The sequence below is a fragment of the Paroedura picta genome, chromosome 16 (assembly GCF_049243985.1).
Source record: "Paroedura picta isolate Pp20150507F chromosome 16, Ppicta_v3.0, whole genome shotgun sequence".
Classification (NCBI taxonomy): domain Eukaryota; kingdom Metazoa; phylum Chordata; class Lepidosauria; order Squamata; family Gekkonidae; genus Paroedura; species Paroedura picta.
In genome coordinates this window covers 7,762,501-7,782,796 of record NC_135384.1, presented here as the reverse complement: position 1 = coordinate 7,782,796, position 20,296 = coordinate 7,762,501, and the positions used below count along the sequence as shown (strand labels likewise).

The 20,296-nt window shown below is 43.1% G+C and overlaps 3 protein-coding genes and 1 pseudogene across 5 annotated transcripts in view; all 4 read left to right on the top strand.

Annotated features, from left to right (window-relative positions):
* The first annotated feature begins 1,169 nt into the window (after positions 1 to 1,169).
* Positions 1,170 to 11,331, top strand: LOC143826169 (galactoside alpha-(1,2)-fucosyltransferase 2-like). Of its 2 annotated transcripts, XM_077314817.1 has the most exons (3): positions 5,251 to 5,379; positions 6,838 to 7,920; positions 11,211 to 11,331. In XM_077314817.1, the coding sequence occupies exon 2, from the start codon at positions 6,857 to 6,859 to the stop codon at positions 7,913 to 7,915; it is 1,059 nt and encodes a 352-aa protein (XP_077170932.1). In that variant the 5' UTR covers positions 5,251 to 5,379; positions 6,838 to 6,856; the 3' UTR covers positions 7,916 to 7,920; positions 11,211 to 11,331. The 2 variants fall into 2 exon arrangements, with proteins under 2 accessions (XP_077170933.1, XP_077170932.1); XM_077314818.1 differs by lacking the exons at positions 5,251 to 5,379; positions 11,211 to 11,331 and adding an exon at positions 1,170 to 1,227 and having other exon boundaries at positions 6,838 to 9,400.
* LOC143826171 (galactoside alpha-(1,2)-fucosyltransferase 2-like) lies at positions 5,237 to 16,995 on the top strand. Its single transcript, XM_077314821.1, has 2 exons — positions 5,237 to 5,379; positions 14,833 to 16,995. The coding sequence occupies exon 2, from the start codon at positions 14,852 to 14,854 to the stop codon at positions 15,905 to 15,907; it is 1,056 nt and encodes a 351-aa protein (XP_077170936.1). The 5' UTR covers positions 5,237 to 5,379; positions 14,833 to 14,851; the 3' UTR covers positions 15,908 to 16,995.
* On the top strand, positions 11,230 to 13,221 carry LOC143826170 (galactoside alpha-(1,2)-fucosyltransferase 2-like). Its single transcript, XM_077314819.1, has one exon. The coding sequence runs from the start codon at positions 11,230 to 11,232 to the stop codon at positions 12,283 to 12,285; it is 1,056 nt and encodes a 351-aa protein (XP_077170934.1). The 3' UTR covers positions 12,286 to 13,221.
* A 298-nt stretch (positions 16,996 to 17,293) lies between the features above and the next one.
* LOC143826168 (galactoside alpha-(1,2)-fucosyltransferase 2-like) overlaps positions 17,294 to 20,296 on the top strand; it is a 3,832-nt pseudogene continuing 829 nt past the window's right edge. Inside the window, exons 1-2 of the transcript XR_013227024.1 lie at positions 17,294 to 17,458; positions 19,897 to 20,296. The exon at positions 19,897 to 20,296 is cut by the window's right edge and continues 829 nt beyond it. The product of XR_013227024.1 is annotated as a galactoside alpha-(1,2)-fucosyltransferase 2-like (transcript). The remainder of the gene's footprint in view (positions 17,459 to 19,896) is intronic.

Sequence of the window (20,296 nt, the reverse complement as noted above, 5' to 3'; positions counted from 1 at the left end):
AGGAGACTGTCTTGCCCCTCATTCTGAGTTCCTGGCCTGAAATGAGCCCGTGGAACTGCTGCTTGCTAATGAATGTTGGCATTTGGGGTGGTTCTTTCTTGGGCTTCAAAGAGAGCTTTGAAGGAGTGTGGACTTCTAATCTGGTGAGCCGAGTTTGAATCTGTGCTCCCCCACATGCAGCCAGCTGGGTGATCTTGGGCTTGCCACAGCACTGATAAAACTGTTCTGACCGAGCAGTAATCTCAGGGCTCTCTCAGCCTCACCCACCACACAGGGTGTCTGTTGTGGGGAGAGGAAAGGGAACGCGCCTGTAAGCCGCTTTGAGCCTCCTTCGGGTAGAGAAAAGTGGCATATAAGAACCAACTCTTCTTCTTCTTCAGTAATATCAGGGCTCTTTCAGCCCCACCTCCCTCACAGGGTGTCTGTTGTGGGGAGAGGAAAGGGAAGGCGACCGTAAGCCGCTTTGAGATTCCTTCAGGTAGACAAAAGCGGCATATAAGAACCAACTCTTCTTCTCCTTCTTCTTTAAATTGGAGAACAGAAGTCCTCCCAAGGGTCTTTTCAGGACACAAATGGTATAGTGGATTAAAAAAAATTGGCCATCAAGTCACAGCTGACATGGCATCTCTGTGGGGTTTTCAAGATAAGAGCCCTTTGGAGGCAGTTTGCCGTTGCCTGCCTCCCTATCAACCCTTTCCACACGGTCCCATTTAGGAAATGTATATGCTTCCTCTCCAGTGTCCTGCAAGCATCCCTATATATGGGATACACAAAGGAAACTTTGTCTTGTCAGCTGTTTTCACTATGAATCTGCAGCATGGACTTGTTTGAACAGGAGCAGTTAAGATGGCGGCGTTCTAAGACACTTTTGAGAATACGCGGAGAAGATAAATCCGGGTTGGGGAAACACCGACATCGTTTGTGGTCCTTGAGTGACGCACAAAAGAAGTTTCCAACAAGAAGAGGCAATGGGACAAGGAAGCATTTTTATTGCTGCTTGCTTAACTGTTCTGTTCCGGGGACAAAACGGCAAGCAGAAGCACGGGAATGCCTCCTTCTCTCCTGCGGGAGAAGGTAGGAGCTCCAGTGATAGTGCAAGCAAGGAGAACAGGGCTGTAGTGACAAGTGGGCAGAGAGATTATCAATTAAATTTGTTCTGCCCATCCTCCAGGACATCAGTGCCAGCCCCCCTGAGGCGTCCCCAACACCGAGGGCAAGGAAGATAAGGTAAGGTGGGGCAGAGCTAGGAAGTAGCATTCAAGCTATAAGCGTCTGTGTGCACGCACCCTTCTTACTATACAGTGAAATGGGGGTAACTCAGAAATTTCCCTTTCCAGTCTGTTCTGGAAGTTTCTTTGTTCTTTTGTAATAAACAGCTACTTTAAATTTAGACGAAGAAGAAGAAGAGTTGGTTCTTATACGCCGCTTTTCTCTACCCAAAGGAGGCTCAAAGCAGTTTCCAGTTGCCTTCTCTTTCCTCTCCCCACAACAGACACCCTGTGAGGTGAGTGAGGTTGAGAGAGCCCTGATATCACTGCTCATTCAGAACAGTTTTATCAGCGCTGTGGCGAGCCCAAGGTCACCCAGCTGGCTGCATGTGGGGGAGTGCAGAATTGAACCCGGCGTGGCAGATTAGAAGTCCGCACTCCTAGCCACTACACCAAACTGGCTCTCTCCTAATGCGGAAACGGTTTGGGTGTATGTAATAGCAAAATAGGCATCTGGGTTTATTGCAGGTTCTGGTACCAGCATCCATGTTCAAATAAGAGGTTGCATTATTGTGCATGAGTTGTGCAACTATCTAATATGGTTCTTTGAATGCTTGCATTTTACATAACTCCAACATAAATCAGACTACATTTCCTTTTGCAACTTGTTCCAAGACGGAGTATTTGTTTTTGCTCTTAGCCATAGTAGGTATTGTGCATAATGAAGACTGCTTTAAAAATAAATGAAAAAATAAATAAGTTTACCAATGTTAAGCTGTGAGAAAATAATTACAGAAACAAGAGCGATATTTATTTATATATAATAACCCACAATTAGAAGAAGAAGAGTTGGGTCGTATATGTCACTTTTCTCTTCCATAAAGAGTCTCAGCAACAGACACCCTGTGAGGGAGGTGAAGCTGAGAAAGCTCAGATATTGCTGAAGAAGAAGGGGCTTTTTGCACGGCTTCAAAATAGCACAATGGTTGCTAATTGAAAACGCTACTGATTTGGAATAACGCACGACGTCGTAGACAATCTGCAACACTCCTGAAACCGATCAGCAAAAAGCGCTTCCTTGTAGCACTTTCAGGGGAATCCCAAAAAGTGGATTCACCCTCCGGAAAGCGCTACACTCTTGCAAACAATCTGCAACACTAGCGATAAAGACCTGTGCGTTAACATTGTTGCGGTTTCTTCAAAGTCCCCCCTCCTGAGCCTGTCCTCCAAACTTCCGGCGAAGCGATTGCCATTTTTTTTTCTCCGAGCGAGCGGGGATAAACGCACCAGCGAGCCTCTTTCTGTTTAGAGGCTTCCCTGGCTTCAGTCCTTCACCTTTAGTCACTAAGCACAAACCACATAAAAGCCCGTTTGCTGAAATAAAGTCCCTTTATTTTTTACACATTAATTCAGCCGAAAATCGGGCCCATGAGCGGGGGGGGGGATTTTTTTTTTATCACTCGAGGCAGCGTGGCAACGATCATACGATCAAACGACAGCTCACATTAGGCAGCTGGATGGGTCTCTCCATTGTAACGAATCTACACAGATTCGTTGCAATGGGTCTGTTTTTTTTAAAAAAAAACCTTCCTTAAAGGGAAAGGGGCTGTTTGGGAGCATGCTAACGGCTGCCCATTGGCTGCTTGACGGCCAGGGGCGGGACGAGCTTGGCAATAGCGCTTCCTTTCTAGCGATTTCTGCCGAGACCGGAAGCCTGTGGGAAATGCTAAAAAACGCAACTGATTCCACTACAAAGGCAGGTGTGCAAAACGACGAATTCCACTATTTTAAATGGCGATTTTTCATTCCGCAAACAATTTGCAACAAAGATCCCCGTGCGTAAAGGCCCGAAGAGTTGATTCTTATATGCTGCTTTTGTCTACCTGAAGGAGTCTCAAAGTGGCGTACAATCACCTTCCCTTCCTCTCCTCACAACAGATACGCTGTGAGGGAGGTGAGGCTGCGAGAGCCCTGAGATTCCTGCTCGATCAGAACACCTTTATCAGTGTCATGGTGAGCCCAAGGTCACCCAGCTGGCTGCAGGTGGGGAAGTGGGGAATCAAACCCGGCTCACCCGATTAGAAGTCCACACTCCTAACCACTACACCAAGCTGGTTAGACGCAGGTATATATGAAAGTAATTTAGATACACAAAAGACACCATCAGTTTGGGAATATCTGATACTGTTGCCCCCTTACCAAAAAAATTGCCCCTACAACAAAACATTTCTGACTATAGGCCTGAGGAGAGGTTTGGGTATATTTGTTTTGTTTTGTTTTTTTAATCATTATTTCTCACCCCTAACTTGTTGAAAACATTTTGGCTTGAATGAAAAGAAGTCTCAGCTTACTGTAAATTATTTTACCATCAGCCTGCCCACTATTTTTTACTTACATCTTTATCTCTTAACTTGCTTTGAATGTATGTTTGCATACATATATAAATCTCTACTTTTAACCATTTAAAATTCCTGAACCTCAGCCAAGCACCTTGAACTCTGACTTAACAGCATTTTCTGGGACATGGGTTTACTGCGGGAATAAAGCCGAGTTATCTGGACATATCTTTAAGCTTTCATACTAACTGAAAACTATACTAATTAAAAATTAACTCTTCTGTCAATGTGGATATAATATTTTGACTCTGAATGCTGTCACCTCAGACCCAGATCAAACCAGCTTATCGGTTATGAATTTCTGTTCAGTGAGAAAAGCTGCCATCTGCTGTTCAGGTATAAAATGCACCGATTAAAAAAATCTCTCCAATTAACATGTTACTTGAAAATCTCTCTGAGTTTTCCTGGCTGTAGAGATGCTCACCTGATCTCAACCAGGGCCAGGGCCTTTTTGGTCCTGGAGAACAATGAGCTGCGGACCCTCGGAGAGCTTTCTGCATTCCGTAGGGCCTGCAAAATGGAGCTCTTCCGCCAGGTATATGGTCAGGACCAGTACCAGAGCAGGTGGTATGGGTCCCCCTTGATATTGGTGCCAGGTATCTGAACGCAGGTCGGTCTCCCCTATGCTGTCCTCATTGAAGGTAGGTCTTTTTGGGATATGCATAGCTCCAAAATAAGGGCACCTACAGAAAACAACAAAATGGAGTGAAACGGCTGACCCAATTCAACAGTGAGCCCTCCAACTGCTCCTGTGCTTGTGCTCTTCTGCCTTCTCCTCACCCCCATTCTTGATTTGATCCTCCTGGGCGCTGGCAGGGTAATTAACACAGCCATCGTGCACAACCTGATTAAAGAGTCGATAAAGATTCATCTAGGAATTAACAGACTTGATAGGAAAGCGGAGGAACAGAATGATAGAATCATAGAGTTGTAAACGAGCCCTCTAGTTCAACCCTCTGCTCCATCAGGATCAGCCTAAAGCATCCAGGAGAAGTATGTTTGATTCTGTTCAAGTTAATCTTTTCTTTCTGAATTTTAACTGCCGTAGCCAGAGATGAACAGAGTTTCAGCTTTGACACATTTTTGACATGACAAGCCAACACTAGCCCACCCAGTTCTTCAGTGGCCTACATTGACAAAAGATGTAAATATAAAATATCCTGTTCAAACCAAGCAGGTTGTAGATTTTATTAAATTATAACATCATTATTTTATTTATTTATTTATTTATTTATTTATTTATTTATTTATTTATTTATTTATTTATTTATTTATTTATTTATTTATTTATTTGTTTTTGGATTTATAACCCACCACTCTCTGGGACCAGCTTGAAGTGGCTAACAGCAAATAATCCAACTGATGGGGTGAGGGGTTAAACAACTTTTTAAAACTTTCGCTCAGTAAGGGGGACTGTTTTTTTCATCAGAAGGCCCGGCTTGTACTTGGCTGTTTCTTGAAATATTGCCAATGCTGATATGTCAAACTGACCTATTCTCAAGGTCAGAGGAAGAAGCTGAAATTGTTTATGTAAACTCATCAGGAGAGATACTGTTTATACTCATACTGATACTCATCAGGAGAGATACACCGGAATGCCTCCTTCTCTCCTGCGGGAGAAGGTAGGAGCTCCAGTGATAGTGCAAGCAAGGAGGACAGGGCTGTAGTGACAAGTGGGCAGAGAGATTATCAATTAAATTTGTTCTGCCCATCCTCCAGGACATCAGTGCCAGCCCCCCTGAGGTGTCCCCAACACCGAGGGCAAGGAAGATAAGGTAAGTTGGGGCAGAGCTAGGAAGTAGCATTCAAGCTATAAGCGTCTGTGTGCACGCACCCTTCTTACTATACAGTGAAATGGGGGTAACTCAGAAATTTCCCTTTCCAGTCTGTTCTGGAAGTTTCTTTGTTCTTTTGTAATAAACAGCTACTTTAAATTTAGACGAAGAAGAAGAAGAGTTGGTTCTTATATGCCGCTTTTCTCTACCCAAAGGAGGCTCAAAGCAGTTTCCAGTTGCCTTCCCTTTCCTCTCCCCACAACAGACACCCTGTGAGGTGAGTGAGGCTGAGAGAGCCCTGATATCACTGCTCAGTCAGAACAGCTTTATCAGAGCTGTGGTGAGCCCAGGGTCACCCAGCTGGCTGCATGTGGGGGAGTGCAGAATTGAACCCGACGTGGCAGATTAGAAGTCCGCATTCCTAACCACTACACCAAACTGGCTCTCTCCAAATGCGGAAACGGTTTGGGTGTATGTAATAGCAAAATAGGCATCTGGGTTTATTGCAGGTTCTGGTACCAGCATCCATGTTCAAATAAGAGGTTGCATTATTGTGCATAAGTTGTGCAACTATCTAATATGGTTCTTTGAATGCTTGTGTGTTACATAACTCCAACATAAATCAGAAAACATTTCCTTTTGCAACTTGTTCCAAGACGGAATATTTGGTTTTGCTCTTAGCCATAGTAGGTATTGTGCATAATGAAGGCTGCTTTAAAAATAAATGAAAAAATAAATAAGTTTACCAATGTTAAGCTGTGAGAAAATAATTACAGAAACAAGAGTGATATTTATTTATATATAATAACCCACAATTAGAAGAAGAAGAGTTGGGTCGTATATGCCACTTTTCTCTTCCATAAAGAGTCTCAGCAACAGACACCCTGTGAGGGAGGTGAAGCTGAGAAAGCTCAGATATTGCTGAAGAAGAAGAGTTGGTTCTTATATGCCGCTTTTCTCTACCCGAAGGAGTCTCAAAGTGGCTTACAGTCGCCTTCCCTTCCTCTCCTCACAACAGACACGCTGTGAGGGAGGTGAGGCTGCCAAGTACAAGCTGAGCCTTCTGATGAAAAAAACAGTTCTCCTTACTGAGCGAAATTTTAAAAAGTTGTTTAACCCCTCACCCCATCAGTTGGATTATTTGCTGGCTACAGCAGTTGAAATGCAGAAAGAAAAGATTAACTTGAACAGAATCATCAAACATACTTCTCCTGGATGCTTTAGGCTGATCCTAAGGAGCAGAGGGTTGAACTAGAGGGTTTGTTTACAACTCTATGATTCTATCATTCTGTTCCTCCTCTTTCCTATCAAGTCTGTTAATTCCTAGATGAATCTTTATCGACTCTTTAATCAGGAATGGGGGTGAGGAGAAGGCAGAAGAGCACAAGGACAGGAGCAGTTGGACGGCTCACTGTTGAATTGGGTCAGCCGTTTCACTCCATTTTGTTTTTTCTGTAGGTGCCCTTATTTTGGAGCTATGTATTTTCCAAAAAGACCTACCTTCAATCCATCGGGCCTTCTGGTTGGCCTATGTTTTTTAAGCCTTGTGTCCATCTCCACCTTTTGGCACCTGCAGAGAAACGATTCTTACTCATGGTGGTGGACAATCAGTGTCAAAAACACATCTGATCCCCCAGAGCATGAACACATGACTCCTAGCGTATCTTCTATTAGGAATAAAGATGGAGGGATGTGGACGGTGAACTCACTTGGGCGTTTGGGGAATCAGATGGGAGAATACGCCACCCTCTATGGCTTAGCCAAACTTAATGGCCATCAAGCCTACATCCTTCCAGCCATGCACCAAAAACTAGCACCAATATTCAAGCTGACTTTGCCTATGATCCCCTCTGAACTGGTTGACAAGATCCCCTGGAGGAAGTACCATCTCCATGATTGGATGTCAGAGGAGTACCGTCACATTGAGGGCAAGTATGTGCAGCTCACAGGCACCCCTTGTTCCTACACCTTTTATGACCACCTCCGCCATGAGATACGTCAGGAGTTCGCCTTCCATGACTACATCAAGGAGGACGCCAATAGGTACCTTCTGCAGGTACGGGGACAGCGCAAGACGGTAACGTATATTGGAGTGCACGTCCGGAGAGGGGATTACATTACAGTGATGCCCAACACCTGGAAAGGGGTAGTGGCTGACAAAAGTTACTTGGACAAAGCCATGAATTACTTCAGGGAGAAGTACCACGATGCTGTCTTCGTTGTCGCCAGCAATGGGATGGCTTGGTGCAAGGAAAACATGGATGCTTCCAGAGGAGATGTTTACTTTGCTGGTGACGGGCAGGAATCATCTCCAGAGAGGGATTTTGCTCTTATTGCTCATTGCAACCATACAATAATGACCATTGGGACCTTTGGCATCTGGGCCAGCTACCTGGCTGGGGGAGAAACTGTTTACTTGGCCAACTACACCCTCCCGGACTCACCGTTTCTCAAACTCTTTAAGCCGTCTGCAGCCTTCTTGCCTGAATGGATTGGGATCCCTGCGGACCTTTCTCCTTTGCTACCCAAGTCATAATTTAGGTGCTGAGTTTTACTTAATTAATTAGATAATAGTATCAAAATCTGTGGGGCCATGCATTCGCTGGCAGGGGCTCATGGGAATTGTAGTCCATGGACATCTGGAGGGCCTCAGTTTGACTACCCCTGCTCAAGAAGGATGAAAGTATACATGAAAGTAGTTTAGATACAAAAAAAGACATCAAGTAATTTGGGAGTATTTGATACTGTTGCCCCCTTACCAAAAAAATTGCCCCTCCAACAAAGCGTTTCTATGGGCCTGAGGAGAGGTTTTTTGTTTTGTTTTTTTAAATCATTATTTCTCACCCCTAACGTGCTGAAAACATTTTGGCTGGAATGAAAAGGAGTCTCAGCTTACTGTAAATAATTTTACCATCAGCCTGCCCATGTTTGCATACATATATAAATCTCTACTTTTAGCCATTTTAAATTCCTGAATCTCAGCCAAGCACTTTGAACTCTGACTAACAGCATTTTCTGGGAGATGGGCTTCTTGTGGAAATAAAACCGAGTAATCCAGACATATCTTTAAGCTTTCATACTAACTGAAAAGTATGTGAATCTTCGCAGAAAACGTCTTGATCCTCTATTTTGTCCCAGGTTCTGCTCATTTATCAATCTGCAGAAGCCACATTGTGTGTAGCTGAATTTTTAATGGTTGTTTATCGAGCCAGAACTAAGATGTTTTAATCAGCTGATTTTACTCTATATTAGCTTATTTTACTCTAATATATTTTTACCCTGCTTGGCTGCATTTGCCTCTTATTGTTTTATGCCAATAAAGGTTTTTTATTATTACATTAACTGAAAACTATACCAATTAAAAAATTAACTGTTCTGTCAATGTGGATATAATATTTCAACTCCGAATGCTGTCACCTCAGACCCAGATCAAACCAGCTTATCGGTTATGAATTTCTGGTCAGTGGGGAAAGCTGCCATCTGCTGTTCAGGTATAAAAACCCATCGATTCAAAAAATCTCTCCAATTAACATGTTGATTGATAAGCTGTCTGCAATTTGTGTTTTTACACCAATGTAAACGGCCTCTAGCTGGCTGGCCGGGAGGGGTGGTAAACAAAATACAATCGTAAATAAATACAATAAATAATTGAGACATTTTTAAAAAATCAAGTCAGAACAAGAAAACCTTCATATTGTGCTCAGTTGTTGCAAATCTCACAAAATCCGTATTTGACCAAGCACAATGTTCTTTTTTTCTGTGAAAACACAGACATTTCACCATTCAACCAAATGGCAGGATTCTCTATACGAATTCTATGTCCCTTCTGTCAAGTAGGCTTTCCTGGGAAGGGATCAATGGCTGAGGACAGGTTTTATTTATTTATTCCAAACTAATCAGGTTGTATATGAGTCCTGAAAATAATAATAAAATTGTAACATAATGATTTAATTTATTTATGTTTGGATTTATAACCCACAAATAATCCAACAATAAAATCACCATTAAAACCCCCAATCAACAAGATCATAAACCCAAACAGATGGCAAAACTTCATATAGGAAAAACCTTATGAGGACGGCATAGGGGAGACCGACCTGCATCCAGATACCTGGCACCAATATCAAGGGGGGGGGGGCATACCACCTGCTCTAGTACTGGTCCTGACCATATACTTGGTTTTATTTATTTATTGTTAGCCGCCGCTAGCCGGTCTTGGGGAGCGGTGGGTTATAAATCCAAACATAAACAAATAAGGGATCAACGGCTGAGGACAGGTTGTATTTATTTATTCCAATAAATAAATAAACCAGGATCGCTTCGGATATCTAGTGGGGGCGTGCTCAAGGTTACTCGAAGATCTTAATTAAACATTAGAAAGCATTTCCTGTTCATAGATGGAATTTGCTGCCTCGGAGGGTAGTGGAGTCTCCTTTTTTGGAAGTTTTTAGGGGGAGATTGGATGAGCACCTGCCAAGAATGCATTATTTTTGAACACCTGAGAATTGGGGGGGGGGCTGGACTGTATGGCCCTTTGGGGTCTCTTCCAGATCCATGTGATTCATAGAATCATAGAGTTGGAAGGGACTTCCTAGGTCATCTTGTCCAACCCCCTGCACTATGCAGGACACTCACAACCACTGTAACTGGCCACTATACCCTGATTCTGATTCTCTGATGATTCTTTGATGCTCTACCATCCATCTCCTTTGTGGAACGGTGATAAATATTTAGCAGCTTTTCTGACAGTGAGCTCCTCAGTATATGCTGGCCTGGTTTATAACTGTTATTTGTAGCTACACTTTGCCAGTGGAAGTAGCATTTATGTATTTGTATAAATATATTTCTGTAAGCAGCAACTTATAAGCAGTTTTTTGGGGGGAAACCACAAAGGGCCTGCCCTGGACGCAGGTCGGTCTCCCCTATGCTGCCCTCAAAAGGTTTTTCCTATATGAAGTTTTGCCATCTGTTTGGGTTTATGATCTTGTGGATTGGGGTTTTTGACAGGGATTTTCTTGTAGGATTATTTGTTCTTAGCCGCAGCAAGCTGGTCTCGGAGAGCGGCGGGTTACAAATCCAAAAATAAATAAATAACATAAAATAATTATGTTACAAATTCATAAAATCATTATGAGTATTTTTTTTTAAATATTATTTTCAGGACTCATATACAACCTGCTTGGTTTGAACAGGATATTTTATATTTACCTCTTATGTCAATGGAGACTACTGAAGAATGCCCTTGGGGTTGTACTGGGTGGCTTGGCTTGTCAAAAATGTGTCAAAGTTGGAACGCTGTTCGACTGTGGCCATGACAGTAAAAGTTCAGAAAGAAAAGAGTAATTTTAACTGAATCGTCAAACATACTTCTCCTGAATGCTTTAGGCCGAGCCTGCGTTGAGCAGGGGGTTGGACTAGATGGCCTGTATGGCCCCTTCCAACTCTATGATTCTGTGATTCTGATCCTGCGTTGAGCAGGGGGTTGGACTAGATGGCCTGTATGGCCCCTTCCAACTCTATGATTCTGTGATTCTGATCCTGCGTTGAGCAGGGGGTTGGACTAGATGGCCTGTATGGCCCCTTCCAACTCTATGATTCTATCATTCTGTTCTTCCTCTTTCTTATCAAGTCTGTTAATTCCTAGATGAATCTTTATCGACTCTTTAATCAGGTTGTGCACGATGGCTGTGTTAATTACCCTGCCAGCGCCCAGGAGGATCAAATCAAGAATGGGGGTGAGGAAAAGGCAGAAGAGCACAAGGACAGGAGCAGTTGGAGGGCTCACTGTTGAATTGGGTCAGCTGTTTCACTCCATTTTGTTTTTTCTGTAGGTGCCCTCATTTTGGAGCTATGCATTTTCCAAAAAGACCTACCTTCAGTCCATCGTGCCTTCTGGTTGGCCTATGTTTTTTAAGCCTTGTGTCCATCTCCACCTTTTGGCACCTGCAGAGAAACGATTCTTACTCATGGTGGTGGACAATCAGTGTCAAAAACACATCTGGTCCCCCAGAGCATGAACACGTGACTCCTAGCGTATCGTTTAGGAATAAAGATGGAGGAATGTGGACGGTGGACCCATTTGGGCGTTTGGGGAATCAGATGGGAAAATATGCCACCCTCTATGGCTTAGCCAAACTTAACGGGCATCAAGCCTACATCCTTCCAGCCATGCACCAAAAACTAGCACCAATATTCAAGCTCACTTTGCCTATGATCCCTTCTGAACTGGTTGACAAGATCCCCTGGAGGAAGTACTATCTCCATGATTGGATGTCAGAGGAGTACCGTCACATTGAGGGCAAGTATGTGCAGCTTACAGGCACCCCTTGTTCCTACACCTTTTATGACCACCTCCGCCATGAGATACGTCAGGAGTTCGCCTTCCATGACTACATCAAGGAGGACGCCAATAGGTACCTTCTGCAGGTACGGGGACAGCGCAAGACGGTAACATACATTGGAGTGCACGTCCGGAGAGGGGATTACGTTACAGTGATGCCCAACAAATGGAAAGGGGTAGTGGCTGACAAAAGTTACTTGGACAAAGCCATGAATTACTTCAGGGAGAAGTACCACGACGCTGTCTTCGTGGTCGCCAGCAATGGGATGGCTTGGTGCAAGGAAAACATGAATGCTTCCAGAGGAGATGTTTACTTTGCTGGTGATGGGCAGGAATCATCTCCAGAGAGGGATTTTGCTCTTATTGCTCATTGCAACCATACAATAATGACCATTGGGACCTTTGGCATCTGGGCCAGCTACCTCGCTGGGGGAGAAACTATTTACTTGGCCAACTACACCCTCCCGGACTCACCGTTCCTCAAACTCTTTAAGCCGTCTGCAGCCTTCTTGCCTGACTGGATTGGGATCCCTGCGGACCTTTCTCCTTTGCTACCCAAGTCATAAATTAGGTGCTGAGTTTTACTTAATTAATTAGATAATAGTATCAAAATCTGTGGGGCCATGCATTCGCTGGCAGGGGCTCATGGGAATTGTAGTCCATGGACTTCTGGAAGGCCGCAGTTTGACTACCCCTGCTCAAGAAGGATGAAAGTATACATGAAAGTAGTTTAGATACAAAAAAAGACATCAAGTAATTTGGGAGTATTTGATACTGTTGCCCCCTTACCAAAAAAATTGCCCCTCCAACAAAACGTTTCTATGGGCCTGAGGAGAGGTTTTTTGTTTTGTTTTGTTTTTTAAATCATTATTTCTCACCCCTAACGTGCTGAAAACATTGGAATGAAAAGAAGTCTCTGCTTACTGTAAATAATTTTACCATCAGCCTGCCCATGTTTGCATACATATATAAATCTCTACTTTTAGCCATTTTAAATTCCTGAATCTCAGCCAAGGACCTTGAACTCTGACTAACAGCATTTTCTGGGAGATGGGCTTCTTGTGGAAATAAAACCGAGTAATCCCGACATATCTTTAAGCTTTCATACTAACCGAAAAGTATGTGAATCTTCGCAGAAAACGTCTCAATCTTCTATTTTGTCCCTGTTCCTGCTCAATTATCAATCTGTAGAAGCCACATTGTGTGTAGCTGAATTTTTAATGGTTGTTTATCGAGCCAGATCTAAGATGTATTAAAACAGCTGATTTTACTCTATTTTAGCTTATTATATTAGCTTTTTTTACTCTATTATATTTTCACCCTGCTTGGCTGTATTTGCCTCTTATTGTTTTATGCCAATAAAGGTTTATTATTATTACATTAACTGAAAACTATACCAATTAAAAAATTAACTGTTCTGTCAATGTGGATATAATATTTCAACTCTGAATGCTGTCACCTCAGACCCAGATCAAACCAGCTTATCGGTTATGAATTTCTGAGCAGTGGGGAAAGCTGCCATCTGCTGTTCAGGTCTAAAAACCCATAGATTCAAAAAATCTCTCCAATTCACATGTTGATTGATAAGCTCTCTGCAATTTGTGTTTTTACACCAATGTAAACGGCCTCTAGCTGGCCGGCCGGGAGGGGTGGTAAACAAAATACAATCTTAAATAAATACAATAAATAATTGAGACATTTTTAAAAAATCAAGCCAGAACAAGAAAACCTTCATATTGTGCTCAGTTGTTGCAAATCTCACAAAATCCGTATTTGACCAAGCCCAATAGGTTTTTGTTCTATGAAAACACAGACATTTCACCATTCAACCAAATGGCAGGATTCTCTATACAAATTCTATGTCCCTTCTGTCAGGCAGGCTTTCCTGGGAAGGGATCAATGGTTGAGGACAGGTTTTATTTATTTATTCCAAACTAATCAGGTTGTATATGAGTCCTGAAAATAATAATAAAATTGTAACATAATTATTTAATTTATTTATGTTTGGATTTATAACCCACAAATAATTCAACAATAAAATCACCATTAAAACCCCCAATCAACAAGATCATAAACCCAAACAGTTGGCAAAACTTCATATAGGAAAAACCTTATGAGGACGGCATAGGGGAGACCGACCTGCATCCAGATACCTGGCACCAATATCAAGGGGGGGGGCATACCACCTGCTCTAGTACAGGTCCTGACCATATACTTGGTTTTATTTATTTATTGTTAGCCGCCGCGAGCCGGTCTCGGGGAGCGGTGGGTTATAAATCCAAACATAAATAAATAAATAAAATAATTATGTTACAATTTAATAAAATCCTTATGAGTATTTTAAAAATTATTTTCAGGACTCATATACAACCTGCTTGGTTTGAACAGGATATTTTATATCTACCTCTTATGTCAATGGAGACTACTGAAGAATGCCCTTGGGGTTGCCCTGGGTGGGCTTGGCTTGTAAAAAATGTGTCAAAGTTGGAACGCTGTTCGACTGTGGCCATGGCAGTAAAAATTCAGAAGGAAAAGAGTAATTTTAACAGAATCATCAAACATACTTCTCCTGAATGCTTGAGGCTGAGCCTGCATTGAGCAGAGGGTTGGGCTAGATGGCCCATATGGCCCCTTACAACTCTATGATTCTATGATTCTGTTCCTCTGCTTTCCTATCAAATACATAAATTCTTAAATCAATCCTTTACTATTCAATCAGGTTGTGCATAATTGCCACATGCAACCAGCTGGGTGACCTTGGGCTCGCCACAGCCCTGATAAAGCTGTTCTGAGAAATAATCTCAGGGCTCTCTCAGCCTCACCTCCCTCACAGGGTGTCTGTTGTGGGGAGAGGAAGGGGATTGTAAGCTGAGACTCATTCGGGTAGAGAAAAGCAGCGTATAAGAACCAACTCCAAAGCGGCATATAAGAACCAACTCCTCCTCCTCCTCCTCCTCCTCCTCCTCCTTCTTCTAATTACCCTGCCAGCTCCCAAGAGGCTCAAATCAAGAATGGGGGTGTGGAGAAGGCAGAAGAGCACAAGGACAGGAGCAGCTGGAGGGCTTGCTGTTGAGTGGGGTCAGCCGTTTCACTTCATTTTGTTTTTTCTGTAGGTGCCCTTATTTTGGAGCTATGCATTTTCCAAAAAGACCTACCTTCAGTCCATCGTGCCTTCTGGTTGGCTTATTTTTTTTAAGCCTTGTGTCCATCTCCACCTTTTGGCACCTGCAGAGAAACAATTCTAACTGGTGGTTGTGGACAGTCTGGGTCGGAAACACATCTGACCTCCCAAGGTGCGAACAAACAATTCCAAAGGTATCCGTTACGCACATGGATAGAGGGATGTGGACGGTGAACTCAATTGGGCGTTTGGGGAATCAGATGGGAGAATACGCCACCCTCTACGCCTTAGCCAAACTTAATGGCCATCAAGCCTACATCCTTCCTGCCATGCACCGGTATCTAGCACCAATATTCAAGCTCACTTTGCCTATGATCCCTTCTGAACTGGTTGGCAAGATTCCCTGGAGGAAGTACGGTCTCCATAATTGGATGTCACAGGAGTACCGTCACATTGAGGGCAAGTATGTGCAGCTCACAGGATACCCTTATTCTTATACCTTTTATCACCACCTCCGCCATGAGATACGTCAGGAGTTCACCTTCCATGACTACATCAAGGAGGACGCCAATAGATACCTTCTGCAGATACGGGAACAGCGCAAGACGGTAACATACATGGGAGTGCACGTCCGGAGGGGGGATTATGTTCACGTGATGCCCAACAGATGGAAAGGGGTAGTGGCTGACAAAAGTTACTTGGACAAAGCCATGAATTACTTCAGGGAGAAGTACCACGACGCTGTCTTCGTGGTCGTCAGCAATGGGATGGCTTGGTGCAAGGAAAACATGAATGCTTCCAGAGGAGATGTTTACTTTGCTGGTGATGGGCGGGAATCATCTCCAGAGAGGGATTTTGCTCTTATTGCTCATTGCAACCATACAATAATGACCATTGGGAGTTTTGGCATCTGGGCCAGCTACCTCGCTGGGGGAGAAACTATTTACTTGGCCAACTACACCCTCCCGGACTCACCGCTCCTCAAGGTCTTTAAGCCGTCTGCAGCCTTCTTGCCTGACTGGATTGGGATCCCTGCGGACCTTTCTCCTTTGCTGTCCAAGTCATAATTTAGGTGCTGAGTTTTACTTAATTAATTAGATAATAGTATCAAAATCTGTGGGGCCATGCATTCGCTGGCAGGGGATCATGGGATTTGTAGTCCATGGACTTCTGGAAGGCCGCAGTTTGACTACCCCTGCTCAAGAAGGATGAAAGTATACATGAAAGTAGTTTAGATACAAAAAAAGACATCAAGTAATTTGGGAGTATTTGACACAGTTGCCCCCTTACCAAAAAAATTGCCCCTCCAACAAAATGTTTCTATGGGCCTGAGGAGAGGTTTTTTGTTTTGTTTTGTTTTTTAAATCATTATTTCTAACCCCTAACGTGATGAAACATTTTGTCTGGAATGAAAAGAAGTCTCAGCTTACTGTAAATAATTTTACCATCAGCCTGCCCATGTTTGCATACATATATAAATCTCTACTTTTAGCCATTTTAAATTCCTGAACCTTAGCCAAGGACCTTGAACTCTGACTAACGGCATTTTCTGGGACATGGGTTTATTGTGGAAATAAAACCGAGTAATCCCGATATATCTTTAAGCTTTCATACTAACCGAAAAGTATGTGAATCTTCGCAGAAAACGTCTCGATCCTCTATTTTGTCCCAGGTTCTGCTCATTTATCAATCTGCAGAAGCCACATTGTGTGTAGCTGAATTTTTAATGGTTGTTTATCGAGCCAGAACTAAGATGTCTTAATCAGCTGATTTTACTCTATTTTAGCTTATTATATTAGCTTATTTTACTTTATTATATTTTCACCCTACTTGGCTGTATTTGCCTTATTGTTTTATGCCAATAAAGGTTTATTATTATTATATTAACTGAAAACTATACCAATTAAAAAATTAACTGCTCTGTCAATGTGGATATAATATTTCAACTCTGAATGCTGTCTCCTCAGACCCAGATCAAACCAGCTTATCGGTTATGAATTTCTGGTCAGTGGGAAAAGCTGCCATCTGCTGTTCAGGTATAAAAACCCATCGATTCAAAAAATCTCTCTAATTAACATATTGATTGATAAGTTCTCTGCAATTTGTGTTTTTATACTGATGTAAACGGCCTCTAGCTGGAGGGGTGGTAAACAAATACAATCGTAAATAAATACAATAAATAATTTTTAAAAATGCAAGTCAAAACAATAAAACCTTCATATTGTACTCAGTTGTTGCAAATCTCACAAAGTCTGTATTTGACCAAGCGCAATGAGTTTTTTTCTGTGAAAACACACACATTTCACCATTCAACTGAATGGCAGGATTCTCTATATGAATTCTGTCCCTTCCGTCAGGTAGGCTTTCCTATCAAAACAAAAAAAACCAACAACCCCACCCTTCCGTTTCTTTCCTTCATCGCTGCGTGAACTTTGCTCACAGGGAAAGGGGCTGGCTGCCCAGGTAGCAGAACAAGTCCTGGCTCCTCCACACCAGCTCCATGAACATCTGAGGGAAAGAAAGAGACTTTCTGGATTTTCACTTTGGGAGCTTTATCACCACAGGGATTAAATGAAGCGATTGACGGGTTGTGTATGTATTGATACATCATGTGCTCGGTATGTTTCATTGTTCACAGTGTTCTGCGTTTAGGTTCAACTTCCCCTCCCCATCTTCGATCATCCAAGCAGACCTGGACTGCACCCCCCCCCCTACACCTTCCCACCTTCCCCCTCTTTTCCTCGCCTCCATTTTAGGATTTGAAGTCAGGTTGCATCAGTTGGACTGCCTTATCCTTCCTTCCTTACAACTTCTGTATTAGACTTTCTAAAACCACCCTTGCAATATCTTTGTGCCAGGTTTTACGCACGAACACAAACTGGGAAGGGATCAACGGCTGAGGACAGGTTGTATTTATTCATTCCAATAAATAAATAAACCAGGATCGCTTCGGATTTTTAGTGGGGGCGTGCTCAAGGTTACTCGAAGATCTTAATTAAACATTAGAAAGCATTTCCTGTTCATAGATGGAATTTGCTGCCTCGGAGGGTAGTGGAGTCTCATTTTTTGGCAGTTTTTAGGGGGAGATTGGATGAGCACCTGCCAAGAATGCATTATTTTTGAACACCTGAGAATTGGGGGGGGGGGACTGGACTGGATGGCCCTTTGGGTTCTCTTCCAGATCCATGTGATAGAATCATAGAGTTGGAAGGGACGTCCTGGGTCATCTTGTCCAAGCCCCTGCACTATGCAGGACACTCACAACCCTATCGCTCATCCACTGTAACTGGCCACTATAATCTGATTCTGATTCTCTGATGATTCTTTGATGCTCTACCATCCATCTCCTTTGCGGAACGGTGATAAATATTTAGCAGCTTTTCTGCCAGTGAGCTCCTCAGTATATGCTGGCCTGGCTTATAACTGTTATTTGTAGCTACACTTTGCCAGTGGAAGTAGCATTTATGTATTTGTATAAATATATTTCTGTAAGCAGCAACTTATAAGCAGTTTTTTTGGGGGAAACCACAAAGGGCCTGCCCTGGACGCAGGTCGGTCTCCCCTATGCTGCCCTCAAAAGGTTTTTCCTATATGAAGTTTTGCCATCTGTTTGGGTTTATGATCTTGTGGATTGGGGTTTTTGATGGGGATTTTCTTGTAGGATTATTAGTTGTTAGCCGCAGCGAGCCAGTCTCGGAGAGCAGCGGGTTATAAATCCAAAAATAAATAAATAACATAAAATAATTATGTTACAATTTCATAAAATCCTTATGAGTATTTTTTTTAAATATTATTTTCAGGACTCATATACAACCTGCTTGGTTTGAACAGGATATTTTATATTTACCTCTTATGTCAATGTAGACTACTGAAGAATGCCCTTGGGGTTGTACTGGGTGGGCTTGGCTTGTCAAAAATGTGTCAAAGTTGGAACGCTGTTCAACTGTGGCAATAGCAGTAAAGGTTCAGAAAGAAAAGAATGATTGTAACTGAATCGTCAAACATACTTCTCCTGAATGCTTTAGGCTGATCCTGCGTTGAGCAGGGGGTTGGACTAGATGGCCTGTATGGCCCCTTACAACTCTATGATTCTGTGATTCTGATCCTGCATTGAGCAGGGGGTTGGACTAGATGGCCTGTATGGCCCCTTACAACTCTATGATTCTGTGATTCTGATCCTGCATTGAGCAGGAGGTTGGACTAGATGGCCTGTATGGCCCCTTACAACTCTATGATTCTGTGATTCTGATCCTGCATTGAGCAGGGGGTTGGACTAGATGGCCCGTATGGCCCCTTACAACTCTATGATTCTGTGATTCTGATCCTGCGTTGAGCAGGGGGTTGGACTAGATGGCCTGTATGGCCCCTTACAACTCTATGATTCTGTGATTCTGATCCTGCGTTGAGCAGGGGGTTGGACTAGATGGCCCGTATGGCCCCTTACAACTCTATGATTCTGTGATTCTGATCCTGCGTTGAGCAGGGGGTTGGACTAGATGGCCTGTATGGCCCCTTACAACTCTATGATTCTGTGATTCTGATCTTGCGTTGAGCAGGGGGTTGGACTAGATGGCCCGTATGGCCCCTTACAACTCTATGATTCTGTGATTCTGATCCTGCATTGAGCAGGGGGTTGGACTAGATGGCCCGTATGGCCCCTTACAACTCTATGATTCTGTGATTCTGATCCTGCATTGAGCAGGGGGTTGGACTAGATGGCCTGTATGGCCCCTTACAACTCTATGATTCTGTGATTCTGATCCTGCGTTGAGCAGGGGGTTGGACTAGATGGCCCGTATGGCCCCTTACAACTCTATGATTCTATCATTCTGTACTTCCTCTTTCTTATCAAGTCTGTTAATTCCTAGATGAATCTTTATCGACTCTTTAATCAGGTTGTGCACGATGGCTGTGTTAATTACCCTGCCAGCGCCCAGGAGGCTCAAATCAAGAATGGGGGTGAGGAGAAGGCAGAAGAGCACAAGGACAGGAGCAGTTGGAGGGCTCACTGTTGAATTGTGTCAGCCGTTTTCACTCCATTTTGTTTTTTCTGTAGGTGGCCTCATTTTGGAGCTATGCATTTTCCAAAAAGACCTACCTTCAATCCATCGTGCCTTCTGGTTGGCCTATGTTTTTTAAGCCTTGTGTCCATCTCCACCTTTTGGCACCTGCAGAGAAACAATTCTAACTGGTGGTTGTGGACAGTCTGTGTCAGAAACACATCTGATCTCCCAAGGTGTGAACAAACAGTTCTAAACATATCCCTTATGCACATGGATAGAGGGATGTGGACAGTGAACTCACTTGGGCGTTTGGGGAATCAGATGGGAGAATATGCCACCCTCTATGGCTTAGCCAAACTTAACGACCGTCCAGCCTGCATTCTTCCAGCCATGCACCAGTATCTAGCACCAATATTCAAGATTACTTTGCCTAAGATCCCTTCTCAAATGGCT